Source organism: Prorops nasuta, unplaced genomic scaffold (genome assembly GCF_024137725.1).
Source record: "Prorops nasuta isolate Cenicafe-Biocafe unplaced genomic scaffold, Cenicafe_Pnas_1.2 PNAS00025, whole genome shotgun sequence".
Taxonomy (NCBI): Eukaryota; Metazoa; Arthropoda; class Insecta; order Hymenoptera; family Bethylidae; genus Prorops; species Prorops nasuta.
This window is the reverse complement of record NW_027116822.1, coordinates 1,258,532-1,275,362: the sequence shown is the minus strand read 5'-3', so window position 1 is coordinate 1,275,362 and position 16,831 is coordinate 1,258,532. Positions and strand designations below refer to the sequence as shown.

At 32.4% G+C, this 16,831-nt stretch overlaps 2 protein-coding genes across 14 annotated transcripts; one reads left to right on the top strand and one right to left on the bottom strand.

Moving 5' to 3' along the window:
• Positions 1 to 4: 4 nt before the first annotated feature.
• On the bottom strand, positions 5 to 5,476 carry LOC136781999 (fatty-acid amide hydrolase 2-like). Of its 2 annotated transcripts, none has more exons than XM_066741085.1 (8): positions 5,008 to 5,476; positions 3,780 to 3,988; positions 3,337 to 3,540; positions 3,068 to 3,273; positions 2,665 to 2,986; positions 2,204 to 2,593; positions 1,196 to 1,378; positions 5 to 1,089 (listed from the first exon to the last, which is right to left on the bottom strand). In XM_066741085.1, exons 2-8 carry the CDS (start codon positions 3,984 to 3,986, stop codon positions 991 to 993), a joined length of 1,611 nt encoding a protein of 536 aa, XP_066597182.1. In that variant the 5' UTR covers positions 3,987 to 3,988; positions 5,008 to 5,476; the 3' UTR covers positions 5 to 990. The 2 variants fall into 2 exon arrangements, with proteins under 2 accessions (XP_066597182.1, XP_066597183.1); XM_066741086.1 differs by lacking the exon at positions 5,008 to 5,476 and adding an exon at positions 4,604 to 4,825.
• Positions 5,477 to 6,319: 843 nt separating this feature from the next.
• LOC136781997 (cytochrome b5 reductase 4) lies at positions 6,320 to 16,456 on the top strand. 12 transcript variants are annotated; one of them, XM_066741084.1, is made up of 12 exons: positions 7,814 to 8,884; positions 10,319 to 10,364; positions 10,575 to 10,839; positions 11,968 to 12,138; positions 12,222 to 12,322; positions 12,608 to 12,770; positions 12,846 to 13,102; positions 13,207 to 13,429; positions 13,512 to 13,806; positions 13,880 to 13,966; positions 14,034 to 14,192; positions 14,263 to 16,456. In XM_066741084.1, the coding sequence occupies exons 3-12, from the start codon at positions 10,755 to 10,757 to the stop codon at positions 14,315 to 14,317; spliced, it is 1,596 nt and encodes a 531-aa protein (XP_066597181.1). In that variant the 5' UTR covers positions 7,814 to 8,884; positions 10,319 to 10,364; positions 10,575 to 10,754; the 3' UTR covers positions 14,318 to 16,456. The 12 variants fall into 12 exon arrangements, with proteins under 12 accessions (XP_066597169.1, XP_066597181.1, XP_066597180.1 ...); XM_066741072.1 differs by lacking the exons at positions 7,814 to 8,884; positions 10,319 to 10,364; positions 10,575 to 10,839 and adding exons at positions 6,320 to 6,529; positions 7,158 to 7,499; XM_066741083.1 differs by having other exon boundaries at positions 10,004 to 10,839.
• Positions 16,457 to 16,831: the final 375 nt, after the last annotated feature.

Below are 16,831 nucleotides of genomic sequence, written 5' to 3'. Positions count from 1 at the left end.
GATAAACAGTTCTCTCGTAAAATATTCAAAAAATTTATTTTGTTACATAAAATATGTATTATGTATATAATATATGAATATTTTCGTATACGTTGTATCAGGTTGGTCAGAAAGTTATTGCAGCTGTTGCTACTCCAAAAAAGATTTAAAACTGCAATAACTTTCTGAACAATCTAATAAATAACATTCCACCATGCAGCTAAACGTTAAATCACAAAATGAACATTGCATTCATCAGTTTCCAGCTAAGCTATATATGACATATATACAAAAATATATAAAACAACCATTAGTCTCCACTTCTCAATAGAAAATTGAGACAAAAATTCTTCAAATATAAATTAATTTCCTAAACAAGTAATCTTCTGCTTGTATTTAAAGTTCACATAACAACTGCTTTAAGCAGACAGAAGTCACATACATGAATCAAGTTGATGAGATTACACGCTTTGCGAAGGATATCTTGTAGTCCATGAGAATTATAGGTCGCATGCTTAATCTAAAGAGTATGTGTTTGTATTCATGAAGGTAATGGACATAGATTTAATAGCTTGGAATACCGTTGATGCATTTGCTCTATAGACTGTTATTTAACGCGATGTTTCTAAAGTTACACTGATTGTATGCTGATATACTGAGTTAGCAATCAGCTTTAAAATTGATGAAAAATACTGAGTAATTGTTTCAACATTACAATACCCCATCTGATATTTTTCTCATACTAAGTCCAACTTGAGCTCATTAAAAGTCAATGCATAGTAGAAGTGGCACAAACCTTCCAATGGTGGATAATCAATATTTTAATGATTCTCTCGTTTTCTTTCTCTTTCTCTGTACCATTCATTATAACTAATGGATTCCACTATGTATACTTTTTATCGATCGAATATTGATGGCTGTTCTCTCGGACGAATCTTCAAGTACAAAAAGACAAACCACTCACCACACAAGTTACATATTCTTATTGTCTATTAGAATTCGTTTGGCTAATCAGGCTTCTATCGGAGGAGGCACCCAGCCACCAAATCCACGCTCCAATTCTTCAGCAACAGCCAACGTTAGCCTATCTTGATACAGACCACCAACGACCTGAAATATTTATCAGGAGATATAGAATTTCATTGAATTAAGAATAATCAAGATAATGAAATTGATCGTGAACATTTTTTTTATCAGTAAAACCATATTTCATTACTTGTATGCCTATTGGAAGCCCTTGTTTATTTAATCCTAGAGGACAAGCAGTTGCTGGCAATCCCAGTAGATTGATAATCGACGTGTAGGTGAAATTGAAAGGCTTTACGAGAGTCTCGTGATGGAGCGGCGCGGCAGTTGGATGTGTGGGATACAAAAATACCCCGTCTTCTCCCAAAATATCCTGAAATGCGAAAATTGTCGTTAAATCTCAGACTCTAACTACTCGTAACCGACAAATTCTTTATACGAGGTGCCTGAATAACGCGTACAAATTCTAAGATTTCATTCAAAGTTAATGCTTTTAGTATGGCACTGACCTTTATTGTTCAGCTCTTAATTTAAAAGCTATTAGAAACTAGAAATTCTCATATTTGAAAGTTTCTATTGATCAGACCTCATTTGAGCAACGAAAAAACCAATAAACTTTTAATAAAGAGCAATTTGATCCTTAATAGCTTTCTATAATTAAGGACTAGTTTAAAAATTGATACAAGAATTTTATTCTTAAAAGTATTTACTGTATATGAATTTAGCAAGAGTTAACCAAACACCTTATACATTCATGAAGTACATGCTTTTCTTATTGTGATTTTATCAATCTTTGAAAGAAATAAAATCTTGATAAGTTAATTATGAAATCGATTTTGATTTTTGTGCAGTTATTAGTAAAATGTTTTGTTACTAAATTCTACATATTGATTTTTATTTCATTGATGAAGTAGCAGAAACGTGCCTCATGCAAAAACGATATGCTGTGTATCAAAACAATGAATTATACATTTATACCACATGTGATAAAACATCGACACCATTTAACAATGATTCCTCCAAACACACATAATGATTTTTAGAATATTTCGACAATCTAGATCACATCGCGTGAAGTTTAAAGTGCCATGTCCAATCCTGATTAGTTTATCACTGGTTACAAATTCAAAAATGTTATTGTAAAAATGAGTGAGTTAGTCACAAATTACAGTTCAATGTTTTGTTTTTAAATTCTTACCCTAATCTCCTGAATCAGTTCTCGACTTTGTTCCATAAGTTTTGTGTGCTTTGGAGTACCATATTGTAATCCTAGCTTTTCAAAAGCAGCAGTAATGAGTGCGATAAAAGTGTGATCGCTCATGAAAAGGAACCATTTAATGAATTCCCACCAAATCTTAACACGACCATTTCTATTAGTCAACTCGTAGGAGAAATCTTTGTCATCGTGTGACGTCATATTAGCAAGCCAGAGAGCAGCGCTTTTCTTCATTTTTTTTATATTTAATTTCACAGGTTTCACCTTATAAGCTTTTTCTAAATAATGTATAATTTTTCTCATTGCTTCTTTGATTTCTGGATCTACTTTGGATACTAAAAGCTGACCACCATCGTCTTCCATGTAGTAATACTAAAATTATTATTTTAGAATTAGAACAATTTGATATAATTTAACTTATTTCTATAATCTAGCAAACGTACCTTGAGTTTAGAAACGTCGACTTTGCTATCCAATTTCAAACGGTCAGCATTCTTATCAGCTAATATTTTTAATATTGGTGCCAAATCTTGTGCATACCTACACATTGGACCCAGACCAAGTAATCGATTTTGAATTTTACTATGTGTACTTGGATATTGACCATCATTGGAAACCATTCCTTCTGAAGGTTTATGTCCAAAAATACCATTAAAAAAACTTGGTATTCTAATAGAGCCTCCAATATCAGATCCAATACCCATTGGTGAGCCAGCTGCAGCTTGAATGCATCCTTCACCACCTGATGAGCCCCCTACTATATGCCTAATAAAATAATCATGTATATTCTTCAATAATGTTTTCTTAATCAAATCAAAGATTTAATAATGCTCTATATTTTCTCACCTAGTATTGTATGGGTTTTTAGTAGTTCCATATAAACAGTTTGAACAATCCCACCACATAGCTAACTCTGGAACATTTGTTGTAGCTAAAGGAATAGCACCAGCCTCTCGCATTAGCCTTATAGTATCTGCATCTTTTTCACAGACAATGTCCTTTCGAAGAACTAAACCTGCTGTATGTTTCATACCTTTAATTCCAATGCAGTCCTATAATAAATTCAGAGTGGATTATTTTATTGTAAAATATTAATATTTTCTTCTTTAACTTACTTTTGTAGTAAAAGGTACTCCTAGGAATGGTTTTTGCTTAGCTAAAACTTCAGCTGAAGGGCAGTTAGGGGACTTTAAAAATTCATCAACTTTTTCTGCATCTTTTAAAGCTTCTTCAAATCGATTCTCTACCATGCAATTAAGAATTGGCTGGATTTCATTAATCCTATCGATATATGATTGTACCACGCTTTTAGATGATAGCTAAAAATAATATATGGTTTGTTAATAACTAACAGCATTTGGTTTTCTATCTGACAAAGAAACATGCCAGTCATTAGATGTTAATCAGCAAAGGTTCACTCTATCAGTATAGATATCGATTATTGTCATATCTTTAGCAGTTTATATGGATTAAAAACTTCAAACTCTTAAGATGTCTATCATTAAATACTTTAAGTATACTTTGATGTTTTTTGTCAAGAATAAGTTTGAGAAATTACCTGTTTATTCCTTATTTTTGTGGCAAGGGCAGAGGCACTGTGCAAAAGAGTTAAATCCTTGATAGGGGGCTGAGACTCTGCTGGACCAGAGAAATAGGCAACAAGTAGAAAAAGACGTCTAGCTATTAACTCTACCAGCCTATGGAAGATACCAACAATCTGGACTATTGTCTTCATCTTGCTTTGGCTCTTAGCTTTACCAGACATTTCTGAAATTTGTATAAAGATTCTACATCTATTATTCAAAGCATAAAATACAAGCATGTAGAAAAAACTACGCATAAATTTAAGTATCAGCTAGACTACATGATAAACAGGTTTCAAAAAGCTCTTAAATGTTCTGCATTGAAAAGCAAATTACGTAGAAACATATAGATGTGTCTCAAGTATTTTTACTTCTCTTTATGATTTTACTTTTGTAATAAAGTAATAAAACTATTTAAAAAATAGTCTTATTAGTTTACTCACTATTTAGTGCTTAAAATCTGTTTGATCAATGCACCCATCCATTAATTTTAATCAGTTTTAAATATATACACATTAGGATTCAAACTACAAAAATAAATCCAACAATGCATCATCAATTTTTGTGTGTCATCTTTATATTTTATTCTTGATCAGTTAAATAATTAATAATACATTGTTGGCATTTGAAATGCCGGCAGCGAGAGATAATCTTTAATAAATACACAACGAGCGCGGTGTATAAATTAGAGAAAAAAAAAATTATTTCATCACACTTGGATATGGCACCGAGTTGTTGAATAATTTAGTATCAAATCTAAAAGTGTTTACACTAGTGAGAACCCGATAATGCTACTCACAGAACGCTCATGCTGATTCTGATAATAATGCAAGCGATGAAATTAATTTCAAGGCCAGCGAAAAGCATGTGAGTTTGACGTTCGTCAAGCACCGTTAAACTTTTTCCATTCCCTTTCACTTAACGTTTATAACACACTTTTCCTACAATAGTGAAACATTTGAAAAGAATGTTCTTAGGAATCGCAATTGTTTAAATAATTTTTCTATGCGACAGTAATTGTTGCTTCAATTAAATCTGGTAATAATTACGATGTTTCGCTATCTGATCAGAGATTGATTCTACTCTACATACATGCTTGGTGACATAATTATGTCTAAAATTACTGAGGTAATGTCGACGATTAAAATTATGGTATGCCTTATGTTTAATTACGCGTTTGATATATATAATAGAGACGCTTACGAGACCGCTCTTTGGCAGCTAGGACGCCAATGACGAGTCTTGTGAACTTTGCCGAAATTTGTTGACCCGTCTTTCCGGTTTTTCTTGCAAATTGGATACACCGGAACTTTCCACATCAACGGCCCGAAGTTGACTGGCTTCGCTTCGCTTCGGATTCTGCCACTACTCTGCCTCTTCTGCCCTGCCATCGTTGAATATTCCATACCTTCCATTCCGTGCATGGCCATTCCTTTTGCTCGTTGCAAGAGATACACATTACACGTAAAATGCATGAGACTGTGTGGATTGGTGTGGATAACAAATTTAAATCAACCTCCGAGGTTATCAAAATTAGCCGCTTCCCAATCTTCCGCTGAAAAAAATTACTAATTTCGATAACTCGACCTTTTACCTTCAGACTAGTCCAGACAAATGCAAAAAAAGTTAACATTAATAATATACTCGTGTTTTTTTTAGACTTTACGTAATAAAGTTTGCAGATAAAAATGCATTGGTTGAGTGAGGTGAGAGCGAAAATAAACGGAAACCAATTCCAAAGTTCAGTCGTATTACGTTTACGAATAATTAGTAGATGATTTTTTTAACACACGATTCATTCTATGAAATTTTTAATGTTTTCGCTATATTTTGAGCATTTATTTCTATTTTATCTTTAAACGCCTTAAAACTTTATCCATTTTATTAGTGCCGGCTCTGATAAACTTAAAATAAATTATACCGGGTGTAAGATTTATTCGTGTCAATGCAGAAGCTTCGGAAATATATTCTAAAAAGGATATTCTTATGTTGTAATAATAAAAATAAGCAGAAAATCTTTAATTCGAACGAACATTCGAGTCATATCCTTCGTCGAAGTTACTCATGGTCACGAAATTCATTAGTTGACACAAAGAATTCTTTTTGAGTTCTATTTTATAACAGCAAAAATGAGTTCTTTTTGGAACTCCTAATTTCTTAGAACTCTTATTAACTGTCATAAAATATATGGAATTCCAAAGCTGTTTTAAAAAAATACTTCGAGCTAATTGTGTGGTAGTCTACCTATAGCCGATCAGCAGCATAGACATCGATAAAAGAATATTTAATCTATAATTAATTTTTTGTATAAGGAACAAACTCAATGATTCTATAATTTTATCCTTATTCTTGACTATACTTGGTTTTTAAAATGGAACAAATTAACCTCTCATCCAGTTTATTTAGTTAATTTTTTAATTGAGTGTGTAAATTTGGTAAGAAATTTCTTCTTATTCATCATAAATTTTAAAATTCTTCCGGACAACTGAACTTTATGTGCGGACAAGGTATTGAATTCTCAAATGGAGTAGACTGGAACCTAGACCGAGAGATCGAGTGAACGTCAGTGGTGTCGGTTACGTAGTCTTCATTTGATAACTTGACAAAGACTTAATTTTCATCGCAATTTTATCGTTAAGGCATGCGCGAATGATATGAAAATTCTATCCACGGCATAATAAGTACCGACGGAATGCAAAACACTTTGCTCACCCACGCTTTTGAGGTTAGTTTGAAATACCATTTTTGTAAAGCAAAAGAAAATTCCATATAGTAATGAAATAATCTTCTTTATACGTATATAATTGATAATGATGATTCATGAAAAATGATAGCTTGATAAAACTATTGAAAACGAAGGTACACACGTTTTTGAGGTTAGTTTCAACCACTGTGCCACGATAGATACAAATTCACCGAGAGAAAGTATTAAACGTTTAATTTCCATCATTTCCTTACAATTCGCTTTCTAAAACTTACGTCAGATGAAATTAAAAAAGTTTCTATTGAGATTCAATCAAGAAAATATGATTCGATCATAGTGGAATCACGTTTCCATCACAAATCTCAATTTTCCAAGTTGAATAAAAAAATACTTGAGGAATTTAACGTTAACTATTATGTTAATATAAATTATGATACTCTGTCATTAATTTGTACATCGAGGGAAATATTATTGTCACAGTATGTCGTTGCTGTATGGAAATATGCATGGAGAGCAGAAATTAACCTCAAAAACGAGGATATAGAGCACAGTAATGAATTAGTTAAGTTTTGTGTTTATCCTACGTGTTTGTTACCTTCATTATCGAGTTTATTTACATTTTGCCCTAATTGAATATAATTTTTAACAGGTGGCGTTTTACAATCCAACTCGAGTGATAAGCTGATGCTCTCTCGGAGAAAGTGCTGGCCTCGTGCGGTAAAATTAAAACTGGCGCCAAATTTCAAATAGTGCATAGTTGGAAAAGCTGAGAATTGGAAAATGAGGAAAAACGAATCCAAGGAGGAGGCTTCGTCAAGGAGAAGCACGATGGATTTGGGTGAAAAAATGAAAAATGTTGAAGTGAAAAGTGCTTCCCCGACTGGTCTCTTAGCCAAAAACACAATTTTGTTACCGAGCGGAGTTTTAAGGGTGAAGCAAACTGCAAATGCACCGATTCCTGGTGGTACAACTTCTTCCGGCTCTGCTACAGGTAATTGAGCTATTCTAGACTGATCCCTATCGTCAAAGTTACAATTTTGTTATCAGAGCTCATAGCACAATTGGAATTGGAGTCAGAGACAATAATTTTTTAAGTCTTTTAATTAAATAAATATCTACTTTCAAATAAAGTAAACATAATATATAGCAGAAGGAATTTATCTGTGTAATTGGTATGTGTATAAGATAAGAAATCAAAAGTTATTGCAACAGCTGAGTAGCATTTTTATGTTAGCCAGTAATTCAAAAGAAGTGAAAGAAGAAATAAAACGAATTTCTTGTATGCCAATCACTGGCACTAATTTATTGGCTTACAGTGAAAAGACATTGGATGAGAATAAAACTCATTTAGTGCACAGAAAGTATTGCCTTTAAAACGAGTTCAGCTAGTTTAATAAAACAAGACAACTCTAATTGTTAATAATTGACGAGCTTCTTTCATTCAGCTCTTCCGCCTGATTACTAATGGAGGAGCGAGATGAATTGTTAAATTGCTCCACATACGGGCTATAAGTATTATATGCAGTCATTTCAGAAAATTTTTTACAAATTAAGCGTCCATTTGCGAGACTTGTTACTTTCAGAAAAATTACTTTAAAATAAAATTTCAGAAAATTTATCACATGATAAAAAATAACATTTTAATAAAACTTCACTATCAGCTCCGAGATTATGGTAAACAACTCGAAAAATTTTAAACATTTTCATATTTGTTTACTTAATATAATTAACCCACACACACACAGTACTTTGTTTACTTTCTACATTAAATCAGTATAAAAACTGAAATAGCAAATTTTACAATTCCACACCTCCATTGTTATGACACTATACAAGACTTACACACCTACACCATAAAAAATAATGTAAAATGATAAAGTAATTACACAACTACTTCAACTAGAGAGATATTCTAATTTAAGCAAGGTGTTCTTCTGAATAAAGTGAGGTCTAAGGGTCCCTATATTAGGAGGCTGAATTGTTTCTTTAGGATGGGTCAGGATGAGGGATGGAGGATTTTAGAGGGTGAGAAAAGGAGATGTGGGGTGGATAAAGATTAAGAAAGGATATAAGAGAAATCAAAACAAATAGACTGGAGGAATTTAGTGTTTTGGAAAGAGAAAAATAGCGAGTGATACAGAGAGGGGGAAGGTGAAAGCTAAACAAAGACAGTGGAAGAGAGACAGATATAGAGTTAGAGAGAGAGGAAGAGGAAGGAAACAGATGGGGCAAGCGCACTATATTGATCTAAAAGCTGTCCTCTCTCTCTCTCAGGGTTAAAGGGGCCGCGTGTTTCAGCGCAGTATCCAGCAATCCGTGTCGACAAGTTCATCGTGCGCGCGAATTCTCTCCTTCATTTGCATCGTAGAGTCCATCGTGCGTTACGCGTTCGACCAGAGAGTTCAATCCTGTCCCTCTCTCGAAATCTTTGTCACGACACCCCTCTGAATATTGCACCTGCAGAAATTCCCATTAAACGCCAGTCGATGCCTTGTCGATGATCGATAAACCCGAGCTCTTCCACGCTTAACCATCACATTCCTCGTCGTTAATTCAATCTAGTCCAAACAATCACCATTTCCCAGTCGAGATATAAGCGATGGGACGAACAACCATTTTGATACAACACGTTGGCTAATTTGCTTCAAGATATTCCTCTCCAAATCCTCTCTGTTGTATTCACGTTGAATTATTATTTTTTAGTGGTCCTACTCGCACACTCGACCGTCCGCAGTCTGAATCCTAAGTTTTATTCCTGCCTATAAATTAATCTTAAGCGACCTGTTGATCCTCTTTAATTTTATATCTCTTATTTTCATTCAAACCACACCATTTGAATTTCAATCACATATTATTCTTCCTTACAAATTTAATTGCTCAACTTTCTGGTGGTTTCAGCGAGTCGGAGAAGCAAACTGAAGCAAGAAAGCAAAACACACAGTATTTCTGCTCGTATATTTAACGTTTTTCGTCCTATTGAAAACCTCGAGCAATGATAACCGAGAAGTACAGTGTTTTTGTTGTGGGATCTCTCACTCTAGCCGCGTCGTTTACACGTTTTGTTCGAGTTAACTTTTTGTTTGTCTTCTCTGCATTCCTCTATTGAAATTTTCTCGGAATCACGTGGGCTGCGCTCGAGAATTTCTTAGTATTATTTACACAATATCGAGTTCTGTATATACTTCTCATGATTCTCTGCGTTCTGTTTTGAAATGTTATACCGATAAGTTTTTTTATCGTTAGTTGTGTAGTATTATATAAAAGTGGGGTTTATCAGCTTGTAGGATCATATTCTTGCAGTTTCTCTTGATTCTTTTCAAGCTTCCGTCGTGTATTTGCTATTTTTATTTTGATGGATTGGTCATGGTTGGAGAAAAGGGAATGGTGAGCGATTTGATTGGTGTTGGTGCGTTAATTGGACGAGAAAAACGGTGCTTAAAGTCAATTGCAGTGGTGGCTGGTCGGGCTATCAACCAAGATATTTTGTGTCACTAGTTTTGAATGGGCAAGGACAAGTCGAGGAGGATGGGAAATAAGTTCCAAGTGGGTCACAAGCCACATAGCGAAAAAGCTCCCAACTCCAGGCAATTTTTCCATCACAGCCGTTGCTATACGAAGGTCGGAGAATCTATTGACCTGGAAAACCTGATAAAAACATCGTAAAAAAGAAAAAAAAATTCTTCTGTAAATACAAATCGCCCGCTTCCACCGTTTTATGCGAATTACGACGAATAAATCCAATCGCTTTTTTCATTCCGAAGAATCAGCTTGAAAAATATTCATAAAAATATTTTCTTATTCATTTTACAGAGAGTATAGGACTGGATCGAGCAGTGTTTCTGAACTCGAGACTAAAGTACACACGATTTTATCGTCAGGTTTTTATCGTAAACTCACAATGAAATGGAAATGCGTTCAAATCGTTGAATAGAATTTTTGTTGATTCGATAGAAAACCATTGCATTTTTTGCTTTCACTATTATAAAAATGGAAAGAAAGAAATTCGAGCAGTGGAATAAATAAACGAGTTGTTTTCTATTACTCAGAATTTTTTAACGGTTCTCAGAGTGAATTTGTTTTACGAATGAGTTAGGTTTTCACAAATCAGTTATACCTATAAAGCTATTATAAGCTGACCTGCGATGGAAGTTTTGCTCAGCTCGGGAAGTTTACGGTATGGACTCTATGGTGGAGCGATCTAGTGATTTAGGATCTAACTGGAAGAGATTTCTGATCGAATGAGAAAATGCCGCGTTGCTGCGGTGCCTCATTGGTCTCCGCCATGGACGGCGATGGTTCTCCGCAAAGTCTCGGCTTGCAAATCCACGACGGTTTGTAATTACAGTCATTCATCAATTAATCACTAAATTACTCATTGTCCTTGAGAGTCCGTAACTATTAAACTTGGACAATCCATCTCGTTGCTCCTCAATTACTAAGCTTTCTACATGGAAAACATTTAAACTTTTGTTCATTTTGAATACTTCTTTTTGAAACAATCTGTAGTTTAATGCACGACTAAAACGAAGTGCTTGAGAGCTAAAAATTATTCACAATTAGTTTTCTTTTTTAAATTGAGTTTTTGTGATCGCATTATAAACTTGGCGTATGGTTTTAGTATCCTGGAATAAATATGAATAACTTTTTTGAAAAAGGACTAAATCAAACTTTTATAATCAGAAATGGAAATAGCAATTTTGTTATTATTTGTTGTGCATTTTTCTATATTTTCGATAAATAATGAAAAATTTTAGGACTTTTGTTAGAATTTTTTAGAAATTTAGCGTATACTTTTAGCATTCTTAAATCTAAAGGTTTCTAACAAATATACAGGCTGCATAAAAGTTTTATAATCAAAGGTAAACTTTTATACAACCTTGTTAGGATAGTATCCTGAAGGCCTTTAATATCACTAGCCAAGGGTCTATGTTATTTTTTTATGTAAACTTTCCTTGCTCCCATGAACAAATTAAAAATAGGAAGAAGAGTCTATAAAACAGTGGCTGGTCAAAAGTATAATAGAAAATTAAAAAGCTAATAGTTCAACAATACTTTTCCATTCTAGTAAAATATTTAAATCATATCACAGACTAATTGACCAATTAATCATTTTTGTTAATAACTATAATTAATAAATAAATGAGATTAAAATTACTAGATAAGAGTACCTTTTTAATGTATAAATAATCAGAGTATAAAAATGGACAATAATGAATGAAAAGTAAAATAGTGTTAAAAGGATTGCTAGAGGAATTCAGATATTACTAGAAATATTAATTAAATTTTGTAAGAAATCTGAGATATCATAAGGGTGATGTTTCATAAAGATTGTCTGGGTAGGCAAAAGTTGAACTAAGCAGCTGAATTAAAGGAGTATGGGAATAACAGGATGAAAAGTAGGAGAAAATACCTTGACATCGAAATTATTGGTTGTTAATTTAATAAAGTTATCATTACAGGCAATCCAAGAAATAAAACTGCCCTAGCACCTGGTCACAGTCTCATGGATTGGATTAGATTGGGAAATTCTGGAGTGGATCTAACAGGTGTTGGTGGTGTACCACGTATTGTCTCTATGACTGAACTGGCTGAACATAACAAGAGAACTGATGCTTGGATAGCTATCAGAGGTATTCATCAAATGTCAATGCAAACTCTTCTTTCACTTTTATTGATTTATTTTTTAAATTTGATAAATAAAATTTGTTTGCAGGAATAGTTTTTAATGTAACACGTTATATGGATTTCCACCCAGGAGGGGTGGATGAATTGATGAAAGGAGTTGGCAAAGATGCTACAAAATTATTTGAAAATGTAAGATTCTAATTATTTTTGTTTGATAAATTATTTAATTGCATAATTCCATCAAATCTCAGTCATACCTGATTTGTAATATTATAGTTACCACTATTATTACTCTACTTTTATACTTGTATCATGTAAATAGTCATTATATAGTTGCTCTCTATTTGTATATATGTTTGAGTAATAGTTATTTGAATATTTTTAACTTTATTAGTGATTTCACCAAACAGATTTAACTGATTACTGATGTAGAGAATGCTACTATAGTGATATGCTATTGGTGGTTTATTTTAGGTCCATGCATGGGTGAATTACCAGAGCATTTTACAGAAATGTGTTGTGGGAAGATTGAATCGTACCTCTTCCATTTCCTCATCATCTTCCTCTGTGGGAAAAGAGACTGCAACTGCCAACAGTTGTTCACCAAGCACCCTGGGTCTTATCTCGAGTTGTACAAGTTTGTGCCATTTCTTATAACCAAACTGCTATTACTTACCTTAAGCCTGTAACAATAAAAATGTTTATCTTTCAGAGCAAAATGATCAGGAGAATAAAACTGATAGTTTGCCAAACGTGAGTTTGAATTGGCGCCAAACCACCAACTCTTTGACGATATTTTTCCAAAACATTAATGGTTACACTGGTGTAATCTACGATTTAATCAGGATAAACGACTCGAAATTAAATTTTAAGCTGACAATTGATAAGGACATCATTTCTTATGACTTGGAACTGGCAGCTGATGTTGAGTGGCCTCCAACATTGAAAAGGGATTTCACTACAATGGAGGTAAGTTGTTATAATATAAGGAAGAGAAAAGCACTTGTTTTGAATTATTACTGATTGAATATCCTGAATATTTACATTATTTTTGCAAATCTATTTGTTACTAGGTGGAGTTTACCTTTTCAAAGAAAGAAAAAAATCTTTGGAAGTGTCATGGAAGTCATACCTTGTCCAAAGAATCAAGTACAGAAAGTAGAACGTACAGGGAATACGAAGTAGTAACGAATTTAAATCTTTGTAAATTAGTCAATTTTCTGGTCCTGCGGTCACAAGGTTTCTTGGGAATTATTCCTGCTGGTAGACACCTAGAAGCAAAAATGAATGTGATGGGTATATTGATTAATGATATAAAAGCAAAATTTATTACAGTTCTATTTTTGTACTTAATTACATATCTAAAATATCATTGCAGGAATGGAAGTTTCGAGGTCGTACACACCTGTCCCACCGTGCCTTCACCCTGAAGATATGGTCCCTAATTATGCTGATGATTGCATTTGTTTGATGATCAAAAAATATCCAGATGGTGCCCTTAGTCCGTCCATAACTGCACTACAACCAGGTCAAACAGTCACATTGAGTAATGCATTAGGTGCCTTTGTTGTGGAATCCTTTGATCGTTATACCGTTATTCATCTGCTAGCAGCAGGCACAGGTTTAACTGCGTTTCTAGCAATTATCCAACGAGCTTTAGCCAAATTTAACATGTAAGTACTCTGACTGCTATCAACAGAATATTACTTATTCGAATATTTTCCTAAATCTGCATTTTATTTTCAGAAAAACGATAAATCTCGTCAATTTCAATAAAGATCAAGATAACATATTCTACTCTAAGGAATTAGATAAAATTGCCACTGAGAATAAGTAAGCTATTGGTTTATTGATATTTTTAAGAATAATGGTTTTTGTTATTAACATTTAAATATTGTAGATTAAAAGTTACACACATTCTGTCTCAGCCACTGGAAAGTTGGACTGGCAAGACAGGAAAGATTTCCGATGATTTGCTGAAGGATCTGATTGGAACAAGTACTTCGGATGGTTGCGTGTTTACCTGTGGTCCTAAAGGATTTATGGAAACGGCAAAAAAGTAAATATTCTATTTTTTTTTATTTGTATTGTCTTCAATAGTTTTATCATATATGAATTTTACGTTTAAGATGTCTTCAAAATCTTAACTGGAAATCTGAACAAATGTACGAGTTTGATGAGTAACTGTCGCCAGTGAAAGTAACCATCATTACCTTAAATAAGGGGAAGGGGAATAGAAAATATGAAAGAAACTTCTATGCTTATAGTTTAATATCAGCAAAATACGAATGCAATGTGTATATGTTCATCTTATAGAAATGTTTTAGTATTGTTATTCATATTTTGGAGAAGGTAGAGGCTAATAGTATATACAAATTAGAATGCAGAATTCAGCATGATTAACAATTACCGTAAATTATAAAAGATAATTTAATTGGTTAAAAAATGTATCAATCTTTTTAAACTTCGATTTTATTTTCATAATTTTATAAAAATACTTTCATTGTTTATTGCAACATAACATATCTGTGTTTGGACCTAAAATAGCGCGAATTTTGCGCATTATTTAATATAAGAAGCATTCTTATATGGGCATAAGGGCAAAGTATAGAATAGTATTTGTTAGAAAGTATTTCATACTTGAAGGCAGCACAGAAAATTGTACAATTTAATCTCTCCGTCATTTCCATACCAGAGTACCCCACAGAGTTTTATACAAGAATAAGTCGTATCTACCACAGTTCTTAATTTGAAGATTAAAATAAAGATTTATTTTACGTGCAGCCATCAATATTTTTTCACGTAAAACCGATTTGTCTTTTAGGTGAAGAAATATAAAAAATTAAGAACTGTGTTGTATATTTTAAAAAACCATTTTTTAAAATAGCTACATTCTATATATGTATATATATATATATATACATTTTTAAAATAATATAAATATTCAAATAGAAATAATTTGTAAAAGATCGCTCATATTATTGTGTATATAAATTATAGGATATTAGTCTTATTTTAAATTAAAAAATATTTTTAGTGTTCTAGTCATATTAGGATCAAGTGATGGTACGCAATATTTGCGATAAGTATTACAGCATACATGCTTATTAACTTCTTCCAAATAAAAAAAGCGTCCAGAAAGTTTTTAAAAGAAATCAATAAAAAAAAAACGAATAAAGAAATAACAAACCTGATACTATCTGTGATGAAGCCATCAATGTTAAAGTCTCTTAAAGATTTTTAATGTTTCTGTAGGGCTATTTGTCTTATACCACAAATGATAGTTTCTATTTATTATTAACATTTTTTTTATATCACTTTTACATAGAAAACAACTTGGGCAAATTTAGTTATTAGACTAATATTAAGGGGAACCAATTTAAAAAGTTAAAAGCAATAGTAAAAATTTTTAATTTTTTTTAAAAGCTGTTGTGAAACTTTGTTTATGAACAGTTTAGATATGCATGTTATTTTATATTAATTGTAAAGCTCCATTGTAGGATATGCCACATTCCAGATTTTTTTTAAAACTTCAGAAAAAAATTCATTTGCACTTTTCAATTCGATTTTTTGTGAATACAATTTGATCTTGTATAAATAACAACAGTAAAATTATATTTTCCAATATATTTCCGTCTACTTAAAAAAATGACTTTTTAACAATAAGAATTTCTCGCGTAAGGTTCATCAAAGCTATGAGATGTAGAATACATCAGAACACGTTTTTGTTATACAGTGATAGTGTGAGTTTGTGGAATTTAATTGTATACAATTCTTGTTTTTATAAAATTACATAAAAAGTAAATTTTCAAGTAATAAACAACTTATGTTTATTGGTTTTTTGTAAAAAATATACAATTAAATATGTAAATGACACGTATCTAAGTTATTCATCAATACACGAGCTTCGATTAGTTCTTTTAAAAAATGTTACGATTGTAGTATTTTTCGGCCTTCTAAAAAAGTTTCCATCCCTTGCTGTATTTATTTGATTGTAATAAATGAGAATTGTATAGAAAATTTGAATATTCTTGGCGTATGCGAAATATAAACATCTTAACAAGAGATTGGTGCTGATACATAAATATATAATAACTGAAAGTAAAAAATCTGTGAAGATATCCATTGTATAATTAGGGCAGAAAGTATATTGTACACTAGGGGAAAACCACATCCGCAAATAATGGCCTAATTAATTTATTAATTAATTTGGCAAGAGACCAAAGCTTTCTTCTAAAATACTTTAAAATGCTTATATGAGCAAATTGTATACATGTTATGCGTGTATTTCTGTGTATAAAACTGTTAAAAATAAATTTATGGTTATTAGATAAAATATCTTACTTGTTGAAATGAAAAAATTATTTTAACAATTCAGTAATCTATCTCATAATAATTAACAATTTTTTGGTCTTGGAGTTTTTAAGACTCGGACCAAATAATTAATTTTTTCATACAAAGAGAAGAGAGGAAGTATAAAGGGTATAATTAACATTCAGTTTAGGTTTTTAATTAGAAGAAAATGTTGTGAGAAGGTTGATGAAGGCTGTTGTGAGGTACAAAATTTTCAATAAAAGTATAAAGAGGAAGAACAGAATTCTGCCTGAAGTAAAAGGGATGGGAAAAGTTGGAATCTTGCGGGAAGGGGAAACAATGTCATCCCCTCGTAGTACGAAAAGTTTTTGCCCGAAAAACTTG